The 27,311-nt window shown below is 39.2% G+C and overlaps 1 protein-coding gene across 2 annotated transcripts; it reads right to left on the bottom strand.

Annotated features, from left to right (window-relative positions):
- Positions 1-316: 316 nt before the first annotated feature.
- MATCAP2 (microtubule associated tyrosine carboxypeptidase 2) lies at positions 317-27,311 on the bottom strand. 2 transcript variants are annotated; one of them, XM_019726320.3, is made up of 7 exons: positions 27,033-27,300; positions 17,203-17,900; positions 10,963-11,106; positions 10,287-10,419; positions 9,436-9,741; positions 6,461-6,558; positions 317-3,055 (listed from the first exon to the last, which is right to left on the bottom strand). In XM_019726320.3, the coding sequence occupies exons 1-7, from the start codon at positions 27,055-27,057 to the stop codon at positions 2,894-2,896; spliced, it is 1,566 nt and encodes a 521-aa protein (XP_019581879.3). In that variant the 5' UTR covers positions 27,058-27,300; the 3' UTR covers positions 317-2,893. The 2 variants fall into 2 exon arrangements, with proteins under 2 accessions (XP_019581879.3, XP_019581880.3); XM_019726321.3 differs by lacking the exon at positions 6,461-6,558 and having other exon boundaries at positions 963-3,055; positions 27,033-27,311.

Raw genomic sequence — 27,311 nt, 5'->3', positions numbered from 1 at the left:
TCTGTGCCTGTGACTCTTTCTCACAGGACTGTGAACAGCTCTTGTGTTCCTCCTCAGAGACTCTCTGGCATTCAGCACAGACTCTGCTCAATAGGTTCTGCATAAAAGTTTCCTCAATGCACAGGGAGCATAAACTCAGGCAAGATTATCCTTCTCCCCTGTCCCCGTCTCCTCATTCCCCAGGAGAGGACAAGCTGAACTAATCGGGGGAAGGGTGGAGTATGGCAATTGTCGTATTTCTCTTTAAGTAAAGATACCAGAAGACAAACATGATCGATGGTCCTTTCAATAATTATCACACACAAAGAACCAGAAATACCACAATAAAAATATAATTAAGTTTTCAAAGAACAGAAGTCTGCATGCACATATATCCACATACTTCACTTGAGAACCTCAGTGTTATTTCTATTACATCTAGACACAAAATGCCGAAAGATTTACAAAACCAGCCATACAAATTTTAAACACTTTTATAAAGATGAAAATATAAAGAAATGAAGACGATGGATTTATGTTTGCAAACAATTTTACCTTGAATCCCATCTAATGTGAAAACCAACAGTTCATCAGAATTTCTCTTTGATATAACTATATGTTAGAATTATGGGGGGGAAATGACGAAATCCTAACCAACAGCCTAGAGAAAATTGTATTATAATTAAAATATGATCTTCAACTATTCCCTTAAGTACTGCTGCTACAATTTTCTGTTTATTAAAACTTTTATTTTAGGGGAAATAACTGACCTTAATGCTCTTTCAGGAAATAGAATAAACATTAATTAACTCTTCAATCCCAACTTTTAAAGCTCAGAACTCTTCAATCCCAACTTTTAAAGCTCAGAACTCTTTAAGTATTTCTGCTAATACGAAACTATTGTTGGTTCATTGCTAACTTTTAAAATATTTTAAGAGAATCACTGTGATTTAAAGTCATTTTTTGTCTGGATAGTGCTCATGTTTTTTTGTTTTGTTTTGTTTTGTTTTATACCAAAGCAATAATAAGGCAAGAAAGATTTTCCTTTTCCAAATGTGATAAAGAGAGACTATCAATTTTAAAATTTGGGGACTAAAACCACTGCAAATAATCCTACCAATAGGAAATTAAGGCTGCTGCAATTTTTCTTTATATTTAAACCATAACATAAGAGCAGCAGTGTAATTACCTACACAGTTTGAATTTACAAGCATTTGGGCGTGAGTCGCAGGACATAAATATTGCCATTTCTGTCTGTAGTTCAATTGCAGTTAATAAGACACTGTTTTTACAATAGCCTTTGATAAGTTTGAAGATGAAGGCAGAAAACACTACACAAAGCCGGAACTGGATGACTGCGCTACGACGAAATAATGCTTGAGGGGTCAAGAACAGCTTCCTTAGTGTCTGGTCAGTGCTGGTCAGTGTGTCCCCAGCCCCGCAGACAGGTGTGTAGGACACACTGCAGGCAGCATGGCACATGTCTGGGCGCCTTCAGTGCTGCAAAGGACCTGGCCCACTACTGTCACGGGCAAGATGCATGGCCTTCCCAGAGCTGCCAGGTACCCGTTAGGGTACATCCTGTTTGCCACACATTCTTCTGTAAGGCATGCCCTTCTAGATTTGTGAATGAGAAAAATCACATAACCTAGCCTGCAAAAGAGTTCCTAAAATCATTTCCTAGCATGAATATGGACCAGGCTTTGCAATATACATCTATCAGTGTTAGCACCATATTTAAGCCTGAATTGAGGTAAAGAGAATCTCTCACATAGCTTTGGATAGAAATTACAGTAGCAATTCTGAATGGGGTGTTTATGGCAGTATTCTTTCTCATCAAAATATGTTTTATAAAGAACCATTTGATCACAAGTATATATATGCAAGTATATCTCAAAACTGATAAATTATAACGCTAGGTGTATAAGCTTTTAGCAGGAGAATGTAGCAAAGCAGAACTCTCATTTTTGAAATTCAAACTGTGACATTATTGGGTTGATGGAATCAAAGATTTTGAAACTCAGACTGAGCCAGTATCACAGAGCCAGTTTATCAGTGGGAATCAATGCCCAGAAATTCCATTTTCCGGAGCCTGGTCAAGTTTGCTACAGGTGCTACCCAGTCACCATCCAGCTTGTACATGAAGTTGATTGGTCTATCCATTCCGTTTGTTGATCCACTTAATAAAACGGTGAGTAGCTCCTCTCTTCCCCAACTATTTAATTTATGTAGATAAACCTCTCTGGAGCTTTTATGTACCATTTATATAAAGGGACAGCGAGGGAAAGTTTAACCTAAAACTTGGTTAAAATTTTGAAGTAGTACAATTATGTTTCAGCAAATGAGAGTTTGGTGAAGGGATAACTGGAGAAAATGTGATAATTCTCTAGTTCCTATAAACTGGTAGGGTGAAATAATATGTAAAATAAAGAACTAATGAAAACTTTTCAAATTGTTCCCCCTTTAACGTTACTTAACGAAAGAGAAATAAGGAATCTTAGGTATAGCCAGTTTTTGGGGGGCATAACAAAACTAAATTTCCAAAGGAGAATAATTACCATACATATCAAATAAACCGTAACCGGCCCTGGAATTCCCTCTCCAGGTGAAGCTGGTCTTGGGGCTCAGGAAGAAGGTTATTGCTCACTTTAACCAAGATTCTTCAAAACACTCAGCAGTGGTATTTTCATCTGACTCAGATGAAAACAGGTAACTTGCCCTTGCAGCCTGTAGAAACATTTTAGGGAAAGCGTTTAAAGTTTGTACTTAACCTAAAAATTCAGCTGAATACTGCAGATCATTCTTCAGAAAACTCTTGTAAACAGTCATTCTTTTATAAATCTGCTGGTGCTAAGTGCACCTAATTGGTAATATACACAGAGGTACCCGTTAGCCGGGTTTGCAAGAATGCTAATTAATATATGAGATCTCTCAGTTCCCTGTCAGTCAGTTCATTCACTTCCATAATCTTCTCCAAGTGTTCCATGTATCGGTCATGGTCCTGTAGGAAGTGAGGGACCCTCATGTTTTCAGTAACTGCCAATCCTTTTAAGCGATCCACGTCTTCATAAGAAACCTGAAAAAGGAAGACGGGTCAATTTTAAACGTAACTACCTGTTATATTTGGAAGAGCAATTTCTTTGGGTCTTAAGTAAAACTTTATGTGAACTGTTTTTCAAATTATTTTAATACTATAACAAAAATCAGTGGCTTCTTTTCCTTTACTATGTTAAATAAGAATGTATTTATCTGCCTCCTCATGCCATGACCATACTAAAGAAAGATCAGAAGTCAATATTTGATTTAACATTCTATCTTAGACCTATTCAATTTGTCTAGAAATTACACCACTATACTTAATATACGTGTGTGTGAGAGACTCTAAACCTAAACAAATCTCCTAACTCAAAAAAAGAATCAAGAAAATAGCTAAAATATAAGTACCATATTATTAAATTAGGAAACTCAGCATAAGGACATATTAGGTTCCTATTTCTATTTAATTTGAGAAATATCATGATTTGTTTTGTGTTAAATTCTCTTTTATTTTGAATTTTTGTAAGTATTTTTTAGAATTTCACATCTCTTTCATTTGCCTGTGTAAGAACCCAATCTTTCACAGGTTTTTATTTATATTAAATTTAGGGGTGAACTTTCTAAGTTCTATAAATTATCTTTGCAACTTTAAATTCCAAAACACGGCTGACTTTAAATACTACTGTTTTCTGATCTGTATTCTTCCTGGTTCAGTAGGAAGAGTTTAGATAAAGAAATCATGTTCATATTACGTTTGTTTTTCATGGAGTTTCATTTATGTTTTTAGTTTTTAAAATTATTTTATTGAGTATTTACACCACTACATATAATGAAAATGGGTCTGTTGCTGATACTGTGTGGTTAGTAACTCTTCCGCCATTCTTAGTTCATTGAAGGAGAGAAGGGGTAAGTACATTCACATTCTCATTTTAAGAGGCGGGAGATACACATGGAATGGGAATGAGGATGTGGAAGAACCTTGGAGTTGATCTAAATTAGAATGCCCTTAGAATTTAAAAGAAATACGTATGATTTGCTCCTTGAAAAGGTCTGAAGCATCAGCACCCAGTAGCAATGAGCACATCTAATGCTCAGATCTTGTTTTCTAAACACCATTTCCTACTAAAAGAAATCAAAGCTTCCTTGGAGAAAGAGCCAATCTCAGATTTGGGTAGGAAAAGTATAAGATGAGCACAGAACGTTTTACTTTGCTAGAAAACATGGAGACATTTAAAAAACACCGCAGCAGCCATTGGAAGGGTTGAATAGAAAAAAAAAGTACATAATAATACTACAAAAACAGGGAGTGAAATGTAACAGAATTCAAAGTTCTCTATTTTGCTACCAACCAGTGTAGTACCGTGTTTCCCCCAAAATAAGACCTAGCCAGATCATCAGCTCTAATGCATCTTTTGGAGCAAAAATTAGTATAAGACCCAGTCTTATATTATAGTAAAATAATTAATATAATATAATACCGGGTCTTAATTTTTGCTGCAAAAGACGCATTAGAGCTGATGGTCCGGCTAGGTCTTATTTTCGGTGAAACATGGTAACTAACTGATTTGGACAAAAATTATCAGTGGATGTTAAAACCATTCCTTGCAATGTTGTTAAGGAACAGTACATTCATAGGTAACACTTAATTCAATGCGGGGGGGGGGGGGTGGAGGTGCCTTTACAGTGGAGAGACCTGGTAGTCCCTAACTTACCTAGGTGAGCAAACACAGTGCCACCAATAATGAAACAAAATGACATTATGTGCTTTCTAATGTGATGCAATGGGAAATACACAACTCACTTATGTTGTATTCCTGGCAAAAATGTTAAACCTGAATCTAGTTACAAGGAAACAATCTGATAATCCAGATTGTTTGGGGGCTGTTATAGATTAAAAGAGATTAAAGACTTGAATATAAGACCTGAAATAATAAAATACATAGAAGAAAAAAAACATAGGCACCAAACTTATAGACCTTGGTCTCAGGGGGAGTTTTGTGAACTTGACTCCAAAGGCAAGGAAAGTAATAGCAAAAATAAATGAATGGGACTGCATCAGACTAAAAAGCTTCTGCGCAGCAAAAGAAACCATCAACAAGACAAAAAGGCAACCAACCAAATGGGAAAATATTTGTAAATGATACCTCCAATAAGGGGCTAATATCCAAAATATATAAAGAACTCATACAATTCAATAACAAAAAACAAACAATCTGATTAAAAAATAGGCACAGCACCTGAATAGACACTTTTCTAAGGAAGGTATAGAGATGGCCAACAGATACATGAATGATCAACATCACTAGGTATTAGGGAAATGCAAATGAGATACCACCTCACACATGTTAGAATGGCTATTATTAATAAGACAAGGAATAACAAGTGTTGGAGAGAATGTGGAGAAAAGGGAACCCTCATACACTGCTGGTAGGAATGTAAAGTGGTGCAGCCACTATGGAAAACAATATGGAGGATCCTCAAAAAATTAAGAATAGAAGTACTATATGACCCAGCAATCCCTCTTCTGCGTATCTACCTGAAAAATTTGAAAACACTTATTCATAAAGACCCCCATGTTGTATACCCCTGTGTTATTGCAGCATTATTCACAGTAGCCAAGACATGGAAACGACCTAAGTTTCCTTTGATGGATGATTGGGAAAAGAAGATGTGATACATACACACACAATGGAATATACTCAGCCATAGAAAAAGATGAAACATAGCCATTTGCAACAACATGGATGGATCTTGAGAATATCATGCAAAAAGTCAGACAGAAAAGGACAAGAACTGTATGATTTCACTCCTATGTGGGAAATAAAACAAAAAGCAACAAATGAACAAACAAAACAAACTCATAGATACAGACAACAGAATGGTGGCTACCAGAAGGGAAGGGGGTTTGGGGAGAGTATAAAAAGGGTAATAGAAGTCAAATATGTGGTGACAGAAGGAGATTAGATTTAGTCCACAATGAAGTATAAAGGTGTATACCTGAAATTTATATAATGTTATTCATAAATATTACCCCAATAAATTTAATTTAAAAAAGTAAAGTAAGTGGAACTGGAAAAAGAAGAGAAAATCACGTCAGAGAATATCCTTATTCTTGGGAAATGCATGCTGATGCAATAAGGGTGGGAATGTTACATTTACAACATACTTCCAAATGCTTTAGAAAAAGATGTATATAAAAATAAAAACTACAATATATTCCTAAATTCCCTATTTCCTTCTTTATCTCTTTATTGGCCACAAAGAAATTTTTCAATTTGCTTCTATGACAGCCACATTTCTTCCCTGCCATTATCACATAAAGGAAAGTTTTTCCAACAATAAAGTAAAAACAGTTGGAACCTGAGTCGTATTTAATCGTAAAGTTGAGCAGGAGGAAATGCTGACCTGGTGTGCTTGGGGACTTTGTGCCATGGGTCTCACTCACCTTCCCCAGGGCAGTCAGCAGATGAAAGTCAATGGTCTGTCTGTATCGGAGGATTTGCAGTATGCCATCCAGGTACACTTGGTCTTTACTGAAACACCCTGGAGGAACCAGAATAGTTTATACTTTCTGACGTTTAAAAAAATTACTAAGTAGTTAGATACTAACCCATTCCCTTTCCTGCAGGAATCGGTCCTGTACAAAAAAATTCTAATTTGCCCTGTTTATTGTTATTTAACTACTGTATCTTTGTAACATAAAATGAAAGGTCTTTGGAAGTACCAGGACAGTGCGGAGACGAGTAGCTTCCCTCTAAGCATTCCTTCTCCCTAGATTCCCATTCCCCATAATTAAAATAGCATTTTTCCTATTTATAAAGAAACACTGGTAATTTAAAATATATGACTTTTATAAATAATTATCCCACCCTCACCCCCACTCCCACCATCTGATCATAACCTTAACTCCCATGATGCAATGAAGGCATCTGGGTGGAGAGGCTGGGGGAGGATAGTTACAGAGCAATTGGGGGTTAAGGGGCCACTGCGGAGACACAGGATTTTAGAAATTCCTAGTGTTTAAAGAAACTAATACACCTTACCCTATTAAAAATAACTGTGATTTTGATACTATTCCTCTCTTTGAAAACAACAATTAGAACTGGATTTTAAAGAATATGGAGTTTTATAAGTAGGGAAAAAAAATGGATGAAGTAGAAAGAGCTTGTGAGATTTAAGCGTATTTTTTTAAAAAATGTGTTCCATTTACAAAGAAAACCTTTCTCCCATTATGACATAACTTGTGAAGTTTAAAAAAATGTTTGTTCTATTAAATGGATGAAAATTCTACCATATGGAGAGTCCTATATTAAGAAACTGTCAATTTTGTTCGATATTCTAACAGCATGGAGATTGTGGGGAAAAAGTTGTCCTTATCAGAGACGCATACTGAAGTATTTATGGGTACAAGGACATGATGTCTGAAATTGGCTAATATACCATAGAAGAACAGGGACTTGGAAGAACAGATGAACCACAGTTAGAAAACGTTGATAATTTCTAAGACTGGGTAATATTTAATGAGGGTTCAGCACATTCACAATTTTTCTTTTGTATACTTTTGAAATTTTCAGCAATACATTTTTTTTTTTTAAGTATGTGAAGGGAAAAAAAGGACTAGTCTAATAGCGAAGCACCTCCGTGGGTGTCAATGCCCATGTGAAAACTCTGTGCGTCCAGGTGCCGAGGATTAAAATACAGGCAGGTGGATCTAAGAGGAGAAGGGAAATACAGACACACTCCTGATCTGAAACAAACTGGGATGACTGATGTGCCAAGAACAATCAAGGCTCAACTACAACAGGAGGGCACACACAACCCACACCAGGGACACTCCTGTAGCACCCGAGCAGGTGACCAGGGAGACTGCACCACTGGGCCCCACAGGACACCTACATAAGGCCAACTGGCCAAGACTGGGAGACACAGCAGATATTCCTAATACATAGAAAAAAACACAGAGAGGCAGCCAAAATGAGGAAACAAAGAAACATGTCCCAAAGGAAAGAACAGTAGAAACCCCTCCGCCAAAACATAAAACAACTAAACGAAATGGAAGCAAGCAACCTACAAGATACAGAGTTCAAAACAATGGTTATAAGGATGCTCAAGGAACTTAGTGAGAACTTCAACAAAGAGAGAGTAAGCATAAAAAGACATAGAAACCATAAAAAAGAACCAGTCAGAAATGATACAATAACTGAAATGAAGAATGCCCTAGAAGGAAATCACCAGCAGAACAGATGAAGCAGTGGATCGGATCACTAATTTGGAAGACAAGGTAGCAGAAAACACCCAATCAGAACAGCAAAAACAAGGAAGAATCCAAGAAAAAAAAAAAGGATAGTTTAAGAGACGTCTGGGACATCAAGTGTACCAACATTTGCATCATAGGGGTACCAGAAGGAGGAGAGAGAGAGTAAGGGACTGAGAACCTAGCTGAACAAATCATGACAGAAACAACCTGGAGCGGTGCTGCACACATGTTTTCCTCTTCCCTGCGCCTGGCTCTCAGGCACACACATCCATACAAATACATCACAGGTATAAAATGTTACTGTGGGCAGGGCTGGTTACATAACTATCAGAGACTTAGGCAGGTATTTCAAAGCTCCAAATACATAGTTTTAAACACTTTTAGAAGAAAATCTGCTGATACATTGAATTAATCTTAAGGACAAAAAGACTTTTAAATGAACATTCCCTAACTCCTATCCTTTTTTCAAAGGCATTTTGTATTGCCCTATACACCCATGTGATGGAATATCATTCAACAATAAAGTGTCTTGAAATACTGATGCATGCTACAATCTGGATGAGGCTTCAAAAATTATGCTAAGTGAAAGAAACCAGCCACAAAGGAGCGCATGCTATCTAATTCCATTTATACAAAATGTCCCAAACAGGCAAACTTATAAAAGTAGATTAATGGTTACTTAGAGCAGGGGGCATGGGGAGAGGGAACGGAGAATGACTGTTAATGGGTACAGGTTTCTTTTTGGGGTGATGAAACATTCTAGAATTAGATAGTAGGGATGGCTGCACTAAAAACCAGTGAAATGCACATTTTTAATGGGTGAATTGTATATCATGTGATTTATATCTCAGTAAAGCTGTTTTTAAACTTGGAGAGAAAGAAAAATATGGCAAAATGATCACAATGTAAATCTAGAGGAAGAATATGGGAGTGCTCATTCAATCATTATTTCTATATTTCTGTAGGTTAGAAATTTTTCAAAATGAGATGGGAAAAAATAATGCTAATGAAATGTGGTTTGGGAAAACCAGCAAGGACCTCAAGTAACAAAGGGTTGCTTTTCCATAGGTGAGTGAATTCTCTGATTGGTAGTTTAGGATATAACCAGAATCAAAAGACAACTATCCGGTAAGTCAGAAAACCTACAGTCAGGGGACACTCACCTGGCTGGGAAGTGTCAGTCCAACCCCTCTTGGCTCGTACACAGTAATCCCATCTTGTGTTGGGGTCCTTGACAAACTTTCCAATATCTCTGAAGAGTTCACAAAAAGACATTTGGCTGGCTCGATAGACAGTGTAGTAGAGGAGGGCAGCCCTCCATAAAAAGGGGTCTTTTCTAAACAGGACACTGTGAATACTCGCCAGTCCTTCCTCTGTGGGATTGTTTGGCTTCAGCTCATGTTTTTTACGGCCAGTCCAACTGTTCCACGGCTGCTGGAGGTTGTTAATACCTCGAAAATAATGTGTGCCTATGGAGAAGAAAGGAACACAGACAAGAAATGCCGTTCTCATTTTAATTATTTCCCCAGACCCCACAATGATGGGTACCTACAAATCAAAAGTAGGAAAAGACCTGACCCTAAAAACCTTTTAATTCAAAGGGGCACACTGCCTTCAGGGGGCTCATGAGTCTCATTAGAAGACATATAACTTTTATAGCAACTTATTTTTTTAAAGGGAAGAATCATAGACTTGATATTTAAAAGAATCTCAGAGATCACTTAATTCAATTCCTTCAGTTTAAGGTCAGGTAACTGAAATCCCCAGGGGTTAAAGGACTTTCTAAGCATCACACAGCTATGGAGTGCCCTAAAAAAAAAAAGAAAGAGAAAAAAGAAATCTAATTTGAAATGAGACATTATCTTAGCTTTAATTCAAGTGAAACCAAACAACTTCATTACTTTTTGCCAAATGCTACTAAAGAAAAAAAAAAAAAAAAGAGCCCTTACAAAAGAACATTTCTTTGGAGCTAATTTCTGCCATTATGGGACCCGATGGAGACGCGTGGGCCTACCTATCTCATGCCTCAGCATGCCTTCCAGCCAGTGCTCACGCGCAGTAGAGACATTGATGGTCAGTGTCGGGCACCCGTTTACGACTGTCATTGACGCTCGGGAGAGCAGGTCCTCCGTGAGATGAACCACAATCTAAGGAGCAAGAGGAAAAATACATCCACATATTTGACCCCTCCAGCTGTGAGCCTCTGGGAACCCAAGAACCTTTGCTGAAATGAAAGGAAAGGAGCCGACTGCGCTGCGGAAGACGGAAGATGAAGCTATGCCTCGGCCACGCTGTCTGTCAAACACAGCCCCCTGGCTAAAACGGCGCAACAAAGGTGCAGGCGCCAGAGTCCTGTTCACTGCTGGGCCGATGCTGATTTCGAGACTGAATACTGGGAACTGGCTACAGGTAAGAGGGGCCGCTGGAGTACATCTCTTCTTACCAATGTTCATAGAACAACTCACACAATCGCACAAGCTGTACAGAAATGGTAGGAAGAAAAGAAGAAAAACAGAAAGAAAGTGAACACAATTCAGTGCAACAGAAAATGAGACAGTATTTCGTGAGAAATCTGGGTGACTCCTTAATAAGCTAAATTGGGTGGGAAAACCAAACCTGTAGCAAATGCCCCGTGGCACTGACTGAGGGTTAAAGGCCAGCAGTGGACCCCTCGAGTGAGCCTGGCTCACCTCACCCATGCAGCCTTCTTTCATCATGTACTTCCTGACGTGACTCCAGATTCGAGTCTTAGATAGCAGGCTCCCACCAGTAGCCTGTTCAAATTTCTCATAACTTCCGTATTTCTGTAAAGTCAGCTCCATAATATTGATGGACTGGAAAAGAAACAGAGATAATGAAAGTAAACAACCTCTTATTACTTCCAGATGAGTAATAAGTCAGTTATTCTTATTCACCGTCTTATATGCGTTTTGTCGTTGACTGAAACATCGTTAAAGCAGGACATGACTATTTATTACAGCAGGTATAAAACAGGCTAAGAACTAAAAGAACCTAAACAAGGGTGTTCCCTGTTATCACCAATAAATGGTATTAGTAGAAGGCTATTAAGTATTCCTATTCATAAGCATCCATATTCATGATAGGGAACAAAAATTTGGAAATTTATACTGAAAAAGTACCCTATAAACATAAAGAAAGCTTACCTTAGCAGTTTAACAACATTTAGGAAACATTTTTACCTATGAACTAATTATTAGATCCATCAAAGAATGAATTAAAACAGTGAGGATTTTTTTTTGGGGGGGTGTAATTTTTCATCAAAATTATACATACAGTCTACATAATTAGATATACATTACCCATCACTTCCTTCATTTCATCTTGACTAACATGGCACCATCATGGTGGCTACACTACATGAGAGCTACATCAATGTCCCCAGAAGCTTCTCTTAATATTATGGCACGTTCAATCATTTTTCTTTGACATGCCTATCCTGTTGTCACCGCTACTGATTTCTTATCAGTTTTTCAACTGGGCCAACCAAGACAGATTTGTCAGTGATCACAACGATTTCTAATATCCTTCACTGACCTCGAGAAATGACTTCCAACCATCGGCTTTACATTAGAAAACCCCCAGCATACAGACTGAGACGGTGGTTGGGTGGGTCAAAAACTTCAAGCTTTAAGAGCATAGGGGAGGATGAAATTTTACTCCACCTTGGCTGGTCTAATAGTTAAATCGACATGAGACAGATTAACAAGAGAAATTTTATTACATACATACAGGAACACCACATCCATGAGAGAGAGAAAGGTAAAACGCGGTATCGATGGCATCCTGAGCTAAGGGAGGGAAGGCGTCCTGGGGATTCAGGGGGGAGGGTAATGCACAGGATGCTAAGAAGAGCAGATGTTCAGTAATTAGAAGTTTGCTCTGCCACACAGATGGGTCATAAAAAGTTATCTCTGGAAATAACCCTGTTATGGGCAGGCTCCTAATTTTAATTCTTCTAGTAGTTAAGAGATGGGAGGCAGAAGTTTCTCTTGAGCCCACAGGGTGGTGATTGCTGTTAGCTCAAAATAATCCCCATGCCAAAGTAGCAAATCTTGGGGAGGTTTGTTCTGAACAGGAGTGAAATCATGAAACGTTCAGTGATCACTTCATCAGTGAATATTTTTGTGTTACAACTACTTCTGCTTCCTTACGCGACCTCTTAACTGCAGGCCACCAAACTTTTCTGAGTATGCTCTCTCAATTTTGGAAAACGGGGAAGGTAATAAGCAATTTTAAAAAGTTCAAAGACATACTCATGTTTTAGAAGGGGTGATGGCTGACATCATTTCTACGTTTCAGAAGTTTTAATATTCTTTACAATGTGCATACATTAGTGTTGTAATCAAATGGAAAATGCCATTATTTTTCCCCAGTTTTACTGAAGTAGGATTGACAGATAAAAATTGTATATATTTAGGTTGAATAATGTGATGTGTCTTTTTAAGGTGTACAATGCGATGATTTAATATATGTATACATTGTGAAGTGATTACCTTAGTCAAGTTAATTAACCCATCTGTCACCGCATAGTTACCATTTGTGTGTGTATCTGTGTGTGTGGTGAGAACTTCTAACATCTTAGCAAATGTCAGTATTAAAATACAGTATTATCAACTACAAGCATCAGGCTGTACATGAGCCAGTTTGCTACCATACCACTACATGGGAGACAGTCGAGAGTTTGGAGTTGACTGCTGTTCTGTGACCTACTATATATATAGTGACCTCAGTCTCCTGGTTCTGGAACCTACTATATATATAGTGACCTCAGACTCCTGGTTCTGGAACCTACTATATATATAGTGGACCTCAGACTCCTGGTTCTGGAACCTACTATATATATATAGTGACCTCAGACTCCTGGTTCTGGAACCTACTATATATATAGTGGACCTCAGACTCCTGGTTCTGGAACCTACTATATGTATAGTGACCTCAGGAAGGTTACTTCAGTTCTCTAGATCAGTTTTCTCAACTGGTAATGCCACTAGAAGTGTACCTCACGTGATGGCCTAAAGATGATGATAGGTGTAGAGTAACGAGCAAATACTAAGCGCTCGGTCAAAGCTGGTTGTAATTTGTCACACATCAATGGTTCGTATAACTTTGTCCTTAAATTGTAAAGCAATTTTAATGGAGTAACAGAGCAGCAAGGGTCCTGGGAAAAAGACAGTGTCAACAGTCCCATAACAAATACAAGAATATGGAAAACAAGTCGGCTTCGTTTTGTTCACGCTTCCTCAGCTACCCTCAATGCAAAATTTCTACTTACTTAGCATACACTTAATTTACCTGACCTTCTATACAAACACTGTACAACAATAGAGTGTTAGCGGACAATTATGGTGCCAATAATGGTAAATAATAACCCCACTGTATCAATATAGGACCCAGGCTTATTGTCAAGGGCACCCCCAGGAATTGGGCAACACAAGGCCCTTTACGGAGCTACAAGAAGCCAGATCTTGTGACCGATGAGAGATCTCAAACTGACAGTGAACACAGCCCACAGTGATGTTTAATTTGGACAGTAGAGAGTCTTTTCTTCTTTTTCTAAATTTAGAAAGTGGCAATCTAAATGTAAATGCTTTCAAGAGATCAACTTAGCTACACCACTCCCAAATTCTTGTATCCAGTGAAGTCTGGAGGAAACCAGAGCAAACTTCCCAAAATCTTGTCCATTACGTCGCATGCTGTTCACTTCTCCAGAAACTGACATGTAAGGTCGTGTAAGGAGTTGTCTACCAAGAAAATCTGTTACAGACTCAGCGCCCAAGGTTTTTACTGGGGGCTGGTCACATAAGCACCCTTGCGCCTAGCATGTTCTAAAATTCCAGACTCCCAAAAGAAAAAGGTCCTCAACAGAAAACATACTGTTGGCACCAGTTAGGCAAAGTGAGCTACTCTTACCATTTAGGGAAAGTTTCATTTTAGGGTAGGAAACTGTTTGCCAGTCAAGCTCCCGAGCGATGCCAGGCTGGGGTTCCTCTTGCAAGCGGGCTTTGTAAGGAGAGCAGTCGCAGGCCTGCTCCGTTAAAACGCCTTTGCCAGGAGGCAGCCTCGGCCCAGGGTCTCTACGCAACACCCCAACGCCTTCCTTCTCTCGCACAAAAGCTCCCCATTTACCAACCACTAATGATCCCCATTGCTCCAGTTTTATTAACAAATAAGAAAATAATTCAACCTTTATCTTATCTAGCCAAACAAAAGTTGACTTATCTGCCCGATATTATTAAATATCGCTCTACCAATCAGAACTTCCAGGTAGCATGAGCTAGCCCGGCTCTACACTGCGCTACGATTGCAGCCAGAGGCTGGACACCAGTCACTAAGCTGTCCAGAGGCTTTTTCACGTAAATGTATCATTTCCATGTGACTGTTAGAAATACTGAAAATCGTTCAAGGACTCCCATTCCCAGCCTGAAGACTCTTCTCATCTCTCCCTTCTAATCTTGTTCAGCAACGTGCTGGGTGTAAGGCCACAGGATTTGGTACCTAGGTTTCCTGGGGACGGTCAGCCACCGGGAAGGAGGGTGGAACGAGCCCGGCTGCCAGGGTACCGCTCGAGTACCACCAACGATCCTCTGCCACGGGACCCCCCCACAGCCTTCGCCATTCTCTCATCCCAGATCCCTTCTCCTCAGAGGTCCACAGCCACAGGAAACGATGTTTTCAATTTCTGTCAAGTTTAAACATACCCAAGGTAGGGGAAGCTGAGGGCCACACAGCTGTGAGCGAGGGGCTGAGCAGGGTTCAGTGGCCCCACCTGGAGTTACAGTCAAGCCCTGAAGCCCGTGCCAGATGCCACAAACCACTCGAGTGCCTGAAGGCCTCCTGAGGAACCTAACGCCTGCACCAGAAAAACTGAAACTTCTTGACATTGATGGGTAACCACCTGGGAACGCCCAGAGCCTGACGCTGCCGGGCTTCTCTGTGGTAGACTCATCTCTGCCTGGAAGTTTAGCACCGTTCTGCCAATCCGTGCACTGAAGAGGGCAGCAGTCACTCTCCAGCAACAGTACAGATCTCCGGCCTCAGAAGCACTGACACCTTGCAACTCAGAAACTGTGACTGCGGCTGGCAAGGCCTCGAGTGGAGCTACAGACCGAGGAGCTACTTGGCCATCCTGGCGCCAGGATGCAGCACGTTTCTGAACCCTGAGACAGGCTCTGAAGCTGCTGCTGTAGCTTCACAGCTTGGGAGGGGAGGATGCCTAGCATCCTGTCATAGTTCACAGAGATGCCGAATAGGAATTTAAGCATATTTTATGGAGGTCTTGTTCTGGTGATTCTCCTTTACTTGATTCAAGTGGTTTGAACAATATAGTCTTTGCCATTTGTGGAGAACATCCTCCCTAACGGTGGCATTTGAAGTACAAGCCTGTTAAGTCTGCTGTGCTATTTAGAAGTCTCAAGCAACCCGAGTATAGGTTTTATCTCCTCAAGCTGGAATTGGGTTAAAATAAAGACTGTAGAGCCACAGGCCAAGCAGTGTCAGTTCTCAACCGGTGGGGCTGCTGATACTTCCTAATTGGCTCCCAGGGAAATGAGACAACATTCGTTTTCATCCAATGGTGGGAGCTGTCTTTCCCAAGTGGTGGGCTCGGTGTAGGACTCCAAATTAAAGGCTGGTGAGAGTAAATCTCAGCCATGTCTTTCAGCACTAAGGGAGGAGGGGAAGCAAGTATTTTTATAATTTCATAAATTTCAAATGAGTGAAAGCCCCTTTTAATCAATTGCAATTTCCACAGACACACACACAAAATCACAAAATGACTGTCAAAATAGGAATGAAAACAATAGCTGATTTTTAAAATTAATGTTTAGTACAATCTTAGCACATTTAAATAAAAAGTGATTCCCCATTAAAAAACAGATGAAGTGGAAGAGGTTCCTTCTAACGAAGGAAAATAAATAGCAATATTAAAATTATTTTAATCTTAAAGCTTCACATAACGGCTTCTAAAGATTGGTCAGATTCCATGTCATTTACAATAACAAAATCTGCTGGCCACAAATCCAAAGAATTGTATTGTAGCAAAAATGCTGAAATAGGGCACACACCACAGGCAAGTGGCACCATGCCGTGTGACCCCGCCTACCAACAGATGTTCAGTCACTGACAAAGCCAAGCTGAACCTGATCAAAGCCTGTACAAAGTTAATTGAACCAAATGTGGTCTGCCTTTATGATCTCAACATTATGCCCTGCAGGTAAACATCAGCCCACTTCTCCCCATATACTTAAGTGGATTTTCAAGTTTATTAAGCCCTGCAACACACAAAACTGTGTGCTGTGTCTAAATTGGAATCTGAGAAGTGTGACTCCTGTCATTCACATCATGATTTGCTAACCAGGAAATGATTTTGAACATTCCATTATTTTCTTCTTTAAATGAGTGGCTAAATATTTGACGATGATTAACAATTTTTGCAAAGTTCTAAAAAGTTCATGAGCAAGTAGCAAGCCTAGGTCCCCGAGACGCCTGTGGGAGTCTAATACAACAAGGACGAGAGACTGCACACTCCATCCAAGGTGTTTGGAATCAAATAGAAAACAGTGTGGATTACACGTGTCTGTGGGCTGGCGAATGGGCCATAAGTTTGTAACTCCCAAATGAAAGCTTGGAACCGGAATCTGAAGCCTTTCTCCTAATATGATGTCTTTCTGCCACAAAGTCCATACAATAGATTCTGTATAGATTTTGATTAGTGCAAAGTAGGTTACATAAAGGCTATGCCACTTACCTGGAGATTCCAGGTCACGTAGATAAATATCCTGGGTAGGAGTTAACTATAACATATAAATAATTGGCATAGTTTTCAAGTCTTTTTTTTTTTTCTTTTTATAAAATCTTATACATGTTTTAGCACATAAAAATGAAATGCCACGATCGAAGCAGCATTTTACCTGCTTAAGAAATCGGTCAGATGCGTTGCTGTGCCTGGCTAGCACCCCTGGCAGAGAAGGATTGGCGTATTCAAACTGAGGATTGTAGGTATAGTCAGACTTGAAGAATCTCAGTTTTTCTTTCTCCAAGTTGGTGGGCTTTATAGCAGTCAGTATACAAAATCTCTTTCCAGAAAAGTCATCTCCTTTTTCAAAACTTCTAGACAGCTGAGGCTGTGGCTGTAGCTTTGGCTTTGGAAGAGTGGAGAAATGGCGTCGCTTGACCTTGGATTTGGGTTTGGGTGGCAGTGCTATGCTGTTCCCTGTAACAGAGATATCATGTGTAAACTTCACAGGATTTGACACTGAACCAGTGACAAAGACAGCAGGCTGCCTCTCTAGGCAGTACCAAGTGCCACTGCTCGTCACCGGCACTGGGCTTTTCATCTTGCGAAGGTCTTTGCTACGAGAAGAGCTAGGAGCTTTGCTGGGCTTTCTACATCTTTTGGAGTGGGAGGAAGACTGCTTTTGTGAATGATGCTTTTTCTCCTCTTTGCTCTGCAGGAGGACATTGTAACTACTGGTTCCAGTTGTGAAAATGTCCTTCAGTATTCCCGGGGGTAAATGTGAAAGGCTTCTTTTGCTGTCAGTGATCAATGACTCTTCTGCATTTAGAATAGACTTCTTAGCCAGTTCTTGCTCAGGCCAGTGAAGCTTTTCTGTGTTAATAAACGAAATCAAAAGAGAAGAAATAACAGAGATACTGGATGAAGCAAACAGTGCTTGTTATACGAAAAGTATTCTGAAGGTTCTGTAAACTTTATAATTTGCAACAAACTTTAGAAATGACATTTTAAGAATTAAAAGGATAGGTTACTAAACTTTGACCATGCTAAACACTGTCCCTTCTATATATAGTGTATATATGCTAAATTATAAAAATCCACAGCTTCATACCATTTAGATGATCAAAGTTTAATACAGATGTGAGATAATATACATAAATAATCCGAATACTCAGCTCTACCAAAGAATGTGGATTTCATAGAAAGGATACAGTTTTCAGTAGTACAACCAATATCAAAGTAAAATCCAAGGCACTTTCAAAGCCAATAGAACCGTGAAATCTAACAGTTTGTATAAAGGTCGCCATCAGTAAGACAAGGATAACACTGCCCTACTGATCTCAAAAACCACTTTTAAGATTAAATAAATGATATGTGTATGTTCAAGCATGTTTTAGTAGTGCCGTTCAGTATTAACTGGTTGATTTTCTTAATTCTAGGCCAGAGGTTAAGATTAAATAAAATCAAGTTTTTTTCCTTGCCAAATATGAAAAAAAAATGTAATGACTATTACACAGACATCAGTATATCAAATGGCAAATTAAGGAGAGGTCAGCTTTGCCTGAAATAGGTAAGAATCACTTGATATACTGTTGCTCATGCACTGCTTTAAAACTGTTGATTTGCATCCTTTCATGACACAAATAGATGGAATATTACTAATTAGACACATGGCTCTGAGAAACATCTGTATAAACACATTGTTCCTGCTTTCAACAAGCTTCTAATCTGGCTCTGAAGGCAAGGGGGTCCTAGGAATAATAATACAAGGTAGTAATACGTTTTAATGTGAAAACCAAAAGATATAAACAATAACCTAGATTTCAGAGAAGGAAGAGAGCAATATGAAGAGAAACAGGTGGGGAGATTTCAGGTAGACCCTTAAGAACTTTCAGATTCAATTCTAAACTGACAGTGTTTGCATTTGCCTTAAATCCTGTTTATCTGAACCAGACTCCAGCCCAAGCCCTGACCAAATCTGCTCATAAATCTTTTCCAAACCCTTTCTGCAAATGTGGCATATTATGATCTTCAACCAGCTGTTCTCTTTTCCAAGTCTCATGGACAAGGCCTGTAGCCCTCCACCTTTGGCTCCCACTACTGAGGCCAGGTCAGTGCTAGCTGACTTGAATGGCTGCCTGCCTTGCCAAGAAAGAGACAATTAATTTTATTTCAATGTTTTAAAAACTGTCTATCTACATACATCTGTCATTCACTCATTCAAAGTTAGACATTTGGGGATCCTTTCTATAATAAGTAGTGATAAGTAACACCAACAATAATAGCAGCCACTATCCATGGACACATTTATATGAGTTTGGAATTCCACCAAAAACTGTCCATGCTAAGTAATTTTCTCAAGTTTATATGACAAGCAAGCAGTAAACAGCAAACTGTGATGTGAATGCAGGTGTGTCTGATCAGAGTTCACGCTTGTTCAATTACATACAGTCATTCATTCAGTTACCGACAGACATTCAGTATTAAGTCAGCTACATGCACAGCACTGCACCTTGCCTTCCTCTCTACAGAACACGGCACCCCAGTAAGACATGGTAATGTGAATAACTTATGTACTAAGCTAGATACCAGGACCATGTTTTTTTATTCATCTTTTTCTTTCCAACATTTAGCATGATATCTGGTAGATATTCAGTAAATGTACACTGAAGAAATGAATGAATGAATGAATGAATGGCATGACCTTAAACATTCTCCAACCATTGTAGGTAAACAGGTATTAGTAGTTCTGGGCCCATTTTATATTTCTACGAGGAGATCACTCACAAGGGGAAATATAATAGGGAAGACCCTAAACCAGTGGTTCTCAACCAGAGATGAGAGGCAACTTTCCTCTCATCCCCCAGGGACATTTAACAAGGTCTGGAGACATTTTGGTGTCACCACTAAGAAGGTGTGTTACTGGCATCTTATGGGTAGAGGCCGGGGATGATGCTAACCATCCTTCATTGCAGACGACAGCTTCCTATGACCAAAATATCCATCCTGAAACAGTGCCAAGGCAGAGAAACCCTGCTCTAAATCTAAGTGTTTAAAGCCCAGACATCATAGCGTGTAGGGTCAAGAACCAGTGCCAAGTCAAAAGTGGATAATAATCCAAATATGTAAGATACTTAAAAGTCCTTTTTTAACATTTTCTAGGCCAACGTGTGAAATTTAAATTCCGATGTCTCAAAGATAACCTTAAACGATGAATCTGCAGGGGCTAAATAAAATGTCTACTCCATATACAAGTTGCGAGGCAGGAGCTAGGCTGCACCGGGTCACACTGAAGGTTGATTACACAAAGAGGCCATTCAATAAATGTTAAAGACCAGCCAAAAATAAACAGAACAGACAAAACTTTCATCACAGGCTAGTAGGTCCCAGTTTCTCAGGGGTTTCAGACCTAAGTGTTGCCAACTGATAGTCAAAACTGGGCAGGCCGAGCAAAATAAGCTAAGGAACGCCGGGACACAGACTGCAGCCCACGTGCCCCAAACAATGTCAGTTTCCCTAAAAAGACACCACAAGCTTAGGAGACAAGAGGTGAGAGCGAAAGGAAGATTTGAAATGGACACTAAAAGGGAAAGAGCAGGAGAACTGAGATAAGAAGAAGGGTATCACAAACCTAGAAAAGTCAGGTAAGGACTAGGCACAGCCAGCGAGGTAAAAGGAGGTAATCAGGTTTTCTCACTTGGCCTTCATAATAAAAAGGGGGAAAGTTACATCAAAATCAATGAATAAAACCACTCTGGCGAATTCCTAATTTTGGTAGGAATGACATTTATTTTGTGTTGATTTTTAAACAAATGAATAGTCAATGTAAAAAGGCTTTCTTTGGTTCCTAAGACTCCGTAATTCTATGAACAAAGAGCTGACCTCATAGAGTTCTTTTGTCATAAAGTATCAGTGACCTCTAAATTCATTACTTTGTCCCATCTCAAACAACCTATACATTTCAGGATACTTAAAGCAAGTCCTAAACCATCTGCCAAAACACGCCAGGAGGAATGGGGGCTGGGAGAGAGCTGACAGGGTGTGTATAACAGAACCCCACTGCCCCCCAGGAATTGCAGCATTTCAGTTGACTGGTGAATTATCCACCTGAGAGGCTTAGCCTCAGTCCTTTTTAAGCTCCATCTGCTGATGAGTCAAGTTTTGGGAGTGCCAATGGCGTACTTATTTAATAAATGCCGATCCTGCCAAATGTTGGTATCCCATGAAGCTCCTAAAAGCAGGGCAGATGGTCCTACAAACATTCATACAAGATGGTATAAATTAATTTCTCACAGTCACACTACTTTTATTTCAGTTGTATTAAAAGTGTTAGAGAATCTAAAATAGTTTTTGTAATTTTAAATCTATTGTTAAAAAATATGGCTTTTAACAGTAAAATAACACTTTTATATAGTATAAAAATAGTAAAGGGAATAACAAGAAATAATAAGAAATAATAAAAGCCCAATAAGAAGGCTTCGTTGAAGAATATCCTATTCTCCTAACTCCTTTTTACTGAAAAATTAAAACTTTTTGTTAAACATAAACAGGCTTCTTTGGAGTAAGTATAACTCATTTTCCCCTCAGAAAAGTAATAAGGTAACTAAAAAAAAATTCCTTCTCATATTAAGTCACTATATAATGTGACATTTTTAGCCATCAGCAATCTGCTTCACTAGAACGTTGGAGTAAATGAAAATAATGTGTTGATCAAAGAAATCATTCACTCCAACCTGATTACCCACACTGAGGAAACAAGGGAAATATTCCATTAAAATTGATACTGAATATGTTCACAAGTAGGTGAATATACTGAAATTACCAACACAATGAAAGTTTCGTTTGTATCTAGAACAGGAGAAAAGGATACCAGGATTCCTGGCTTCCAGTCCCAGCTCTTTCAATCACCTCTCTGTAATATTACCCTAATCACTAAACTCATCAGTACCGCGTGTCCCTTGTCTAAAGGAATGGGGAGAGAGGGGAGCACTGCTCACTAAACTCTCAGTGTTTCACAAGTTTGAATAGGTGAGGTTTCACGGTAATTATGAGGTCCCTGAAAGCAAGATTCGATCACCAGAAACAAAGCCTGGTGGAAAATACCATTCAACCAATTTTGACCCACAGGATGGTGATTTTATGTGATTCACTAATACTTATGAAATCTGAGGAGCTGGGATAATTTTATACCGCAAGACAATAGGTTGCTAGATTGCAAACAGAAGGAAAGGCAAAGTAAAGCAAAATAATCCCCGACTAAGATAAACACTTTTATCAAGTAGTCCATCATCACCTGAAACTCAAATGATATAATCTCTGTCAACAGGAGAAAGGGTGACTAAATCGTGATGTATTCATACAGTAGAATAGTGCATTGCAATGAAAAAGAGCAAACCGAGGTTGCAAGCAACAGCACAGATGATCTCAGACAACATTGAGCATAGGAAGTCTGATCGAAAGAGCACATACTGTATAATTCCATTTATATGCAGATCAGAAACGGCAAAATTAGTTTATGGTATTAGAAGTCAGCACAGCGGTTACATTTGAGGGAGGGGTTACAACCTAGGAGGAGATACCAGGGTATCGGCTTCCAGAAATGGTCTGTATTCTGTTCTGGGCAGTGGTTATATAAGTACAAGTTCAGCAGGCTACACATTTAAGACTTGTGTACTTTACTGAATGTAACTTATACCTTAGTTTTTCAAATGGTCTATAAAAAAAAATCAGTATCTTTGAAAACATTATTTATTGCCCAACTGTCTGCATTATAACAGAGAAGCTATTCATTATATCATCGCTAAATTCAACAGAACCTAATATAGTTTCTCAACTATAAATTTTTTTAAAAAAGAAGAGCTTGAAATGGACCACTGTTGTACTTCCAGGATTCCTAAAATTCCTAACAGTCCCAGTTAGGAGTCCGCAGTGTTACCCTGTAAGTAACAATGATTCTTTATAATGTGACACTGTTGTTTTTGGTTGGAAACTGTTGTGTTATTATTTTTTTTAGTTAGAAATATGCAGGGTATCCTATAATGATGGCTGTGGTAAAAGAAACAGCACTAAACACCATCTAATACAGCAGTGAACATGCCAGGAAAAATTTCCCCATGGCTTTCCATTTAGGATGAAAGCCAAAACCCCCGACCATGCCATATGAGGTCAGTTGTGGTCAGGTCACTCTGCCTCTCTGGCCCTGGCTCACACAACGTTCCCCCTGAATTAGTCCACTCTAGCTTCCTTTCGTCAATCCCTCACACTCAGCACTCTCCAGACACACCTCTTTACACCCTGTTCCCTGTTTGGACAGCCCTTCCCTCCCTTCTCTATTAGATTAATGTTTACTCATCCTTCAGTTCAAATATCACTTGTTCAGGAAATCTTCTCTGGAAGGTTCTTTCAAGCACTTGTCATAGTTGCAGTTTTACATTTGTTTGAACGATGGCCTTCCCCAACACTGAAATTATAAGGTCCATGATGGCAGACGTCTGTTTGTTTTTGCTCACTCACTGCCCTGCTTATGACAAGATGGCCAAAGCAGTAGCCCAGGGAAGAGAATATCTGAGAGGAGAAAAGGGATACAGGATTTGAATGCCCGAAGGTTGAGGGGGAAAAAAAAATCATACCAGGATGGCATGAAAAGAGAAGAGAAGAGAAGAGAAGAGAAGAGAAGAGAAGAGAAGAGAAGAGAAGAGAAGAGAAGAGAAGAGAAGAGGAAAGAAAAGAAACAATTAGTGATGAGGACGCCAAGTTTTAATGGCAGGGGCTGGCTTCTGCTGTAGGACAAACCGTAGCTATTTGCCTAAGTGTATTCATCCTGTAAGGCCAAATGCTGGTCTTAAGAAGACTTTCATCTCTAGTGTTTCTCAATATTCACTTTTGTTACAAAGGAGCTTCATTTCCAGATGACTCATTAATCATTTCTTATATCACATACAAAATATGGGCGGTAGGAAATCATAAATTAACATAATCTTATATGGCTTCTGACAGCATTTTGCTACTCAATGAATGAGCTACGTATCTTCTTTTCCATTTTGAAAACAATAATTTTATAGCCAAGTAAAATATGATCTTTCCAGGCAAAAATTTACAGACTTGCCTGTGACTAAAAAAAAACTTTAAAAAACAACACTTTGAGTAAACAATCAGGTAATGTACTGCTGATGTTAAATGAGACCTTCATGTTGAATTTTGTGGCTTGAATCAGCATATAGTCATTGTAACAGTGTTGTAACTACCTAGTAGTTGAGAACATGGGCTTGGGAATGGAGCCTCTCCAATTCAAATCGTGGCTATTTATCAGTAGCTGTGATCTTGGTCAAGTTACTGAACTTCTTGGTGCTGTTGTTTCCTTATCTGTAAAATGGGATAATAAACTACACGTCACAGTATTGGTGCGAGGAACAAAAAAGTTAATATATGTTAAGTGCTGAGAACAGTGCTGGCCTGCAGTAAGCAGTGTGTGTTAACAATCAGTGTCGTTATTATATTTACTATTATATTTAGCTCCTATAGAAATGCTCCATGGAATAATATAAATGGGAAAATATTTAGAATCATTAAATTTGGAAATCCAAAGTAAATTTAACATTAAGTAATTAATTCTATATTCAGAACCAACATTTTAATGGCTTTAGTATAATAAACTATCTTCTTTAGAAAGCTATGAGAAGGCACAGAAACCTTTTCTGATTTGATTTCATTTCAAACAGTATATATAGCATACACATCTTTCTTATTTTAATTTACTCCTCCAATCAGCAGTTCCACCGGGACGTTATATTTAGATTACATTCAATCATGACTAATAAGTCAAAAGTAAGTAAGATATTATATAGGAAATTATTTCAGCATACTTAATTGCTTCAGTCCTAACATAAAAAATAACCATAACCAGTTTGCTCTATATTTATAGTTTTTTTTAATCTGGGGGGGGGGGGGGACAAAAACAAACAACACATTTCCACAAGTACTCTTACCACAAATAACCAAGTCCTTCTGCTAACCAGAAGAACACAGCTTCTTAGATATAAGCAGGAAGGGAGAGCAAGGGAAAAGGGTGGCATGTTTTCAGCTATATTCTCTTCATAAAGTTTCTGGCCATCTAAATTGGGCTTTCATATATGGCAATGAAATGCTGGGCATAGGGTAATTGAACGATCATTTTAACTAATCAAGTACTATATAAAAGAAATGGAGAAACTATTTTGAAAAATGACCTGGTCAATTATTTTTAAAGATATTGTGAATTTGAGGCTTGCATTGTATCAAATGGCTATTTGAATTTTTAATGAACTATAGAAATGCATTGCCAAATGATCTATCTCAAGGTATTCAACTTGCAGAGCTAGACTGATACGTGTATTGCCCTTAAATTATGACAGAGTACTGTGTCTACCGTTTTATAAAGTATCTCTCTTCAAACTTCCAACTCTGCATATCAAAAAACAGGACATCTACTTTGTACTGCTGACTAGTTGGTCAGAATACCCAGTTTCTAATACTGTCATAATCATATTCTCTTTGATGATTGTTATGCTTTGGGGATATTATTTTAATTGATTTTACTTCTAAATCGTTATCTAATAACCTTTACTTTGACAGAATCTAACTATGTAAGGCAGTGGTTCTCAAATGTAGTACAATTTTGCCCTCCAGGGGACACATGACAACGTCTGGAGACACTTCTGGTTGTCACAACCAGGGGTAAGGAGGATGATGCTACTGGCATCTAGTGGGTAGAAGCCATGGATGCTGCTAAACATTCTACAATGCACAGGACAGTCCCCTAGAAATAGTGCCAAGGCTGAGAAACCTCCAAAGCAAAAAGAAGGTATGGTACCTATTTTTAAGTAACTTCCAACATTTTCATTGTATTTTAAGATGAAGAATAGCATCTGCCTCAAATCACATTCTGAAAAATCTAATGCCAATTTAAGTTGTCCCTTAGATCTTAGATCCTCTGTCTATGCTCCTGTCAACATAAATAACAATGAGATAAATCACAGCAATGTCATTAATTGCAGAAATCAGCTCCATATTTCATAACATGGAACATGAAATAAAATAGCATAAAACTAAGACCATAAATATTTTCATTGGAAAGGAATTTAGTTTTACAATTTAAAATGGACAGAAAAATGGTCTATTAGGTATCGCAATGCCTTGAAGTAAAAAATTCTGGATTGATTTTGACACTAGTTTTAGAATTAGCCGTTTCCTTTTACTCTGTTGTTCTTCGTTGTTCTCAGTCATGATACTGGACTGCCACGAACCCTGTCTTGCAGAAATGTTACACCGAATCAAATGCCGGGAATATGGCCTAGGAAAGTATTCTAATATTATGTAAGATAATTTGTAAATGGTTAATATCCATAGTTATTTTTTTTAAATAATAAAGGCAAGTAAACTTTCTGACCTGGGGTCTGAACACCAATTTTTTATGCTTGGTATAGTATGTACTCTAAAGTGACCTATTAATAGTATCGACTCAAAACGTTCTCACTGACTTAAGAAAAAAAAGCATACAGATAAATAAGTAGTATAAATACTGATAGAAAGATGTGTTCTTTTGGTTGGCTCTGGTTTTTCTGAACAGTCTAGAAAACTAGATCCCAGTACATTATAATACCTAATTATAATACATACCTAATATGCTTTGAAATAGAATTTAGCATTACGTATTTAGACTGTACATTTGAAAGGCCAGTGATCTACTGTAATTGACTTCACTAGACTCCACAGCATGTGCTTACTGATAATAAGTGACAAAAGAAAAGGGACCGTTTTCTCTCTTTCCCCCCCACATTCTCCCTGAGCAGCCCCCGCGCGCCCCGCACAGTTCTGGGAACCGGAATGAGCGCCCGCGGCGCGCGGAGCCCACACCTACCGTGACCTCGGGGCCGCCGGGTCCCCCACCCGCCCCATACCTGCCACAAGCAGCCGGGCAGACATTGGTCGCCCCCGCCAGCCCATAGGCCAGCTCGTCCCGGCACTCACCCGTCACGCGAATGGACTCCAGCATCGTCCCGCCGAGGCCGCGGGCAGTGGGCTCCGCGGGCGCGGGGGACGAGAGCCGGGCAGGCCACCTCTAGCCTCTGGCCCGGGCCTCGGAGACGAGATCGCGGGGGAGGTTGCTCTTCGCGAGCCGGCGCAGGTTAAGGTGGATGAGGACCGAAGGAGACGTGCAGACAGGGCTGCGAACAGCGCTCCCTCCAGCCGGCAGGTGCTGGAAGGTACACACGGCAGCCCTACGGTGGACAGCCGTGTTTAGAACCC

The sequence above is a fragment of the Rhinolophus sinicus genome, chromosome 4, assembly GCF_057876585.1.
Source record: "Rhinolophus sinicus isolate RSI-liver-muscle chromosome 4, RSI-T2T, whole genome shotgun sequence".
Lineage (NCBI taxonomy): Eukaryota > Metazoa > Chordata > Mammalia > Chiroptera > Rhinolophidae > Rhinolophus > Rhinolophus sinicus.
The sequence above is the reverse complement of the archived record's forward strand: the minus strand, read 5'-3'. Positions and strand labels throughout refer to the sequence as shown.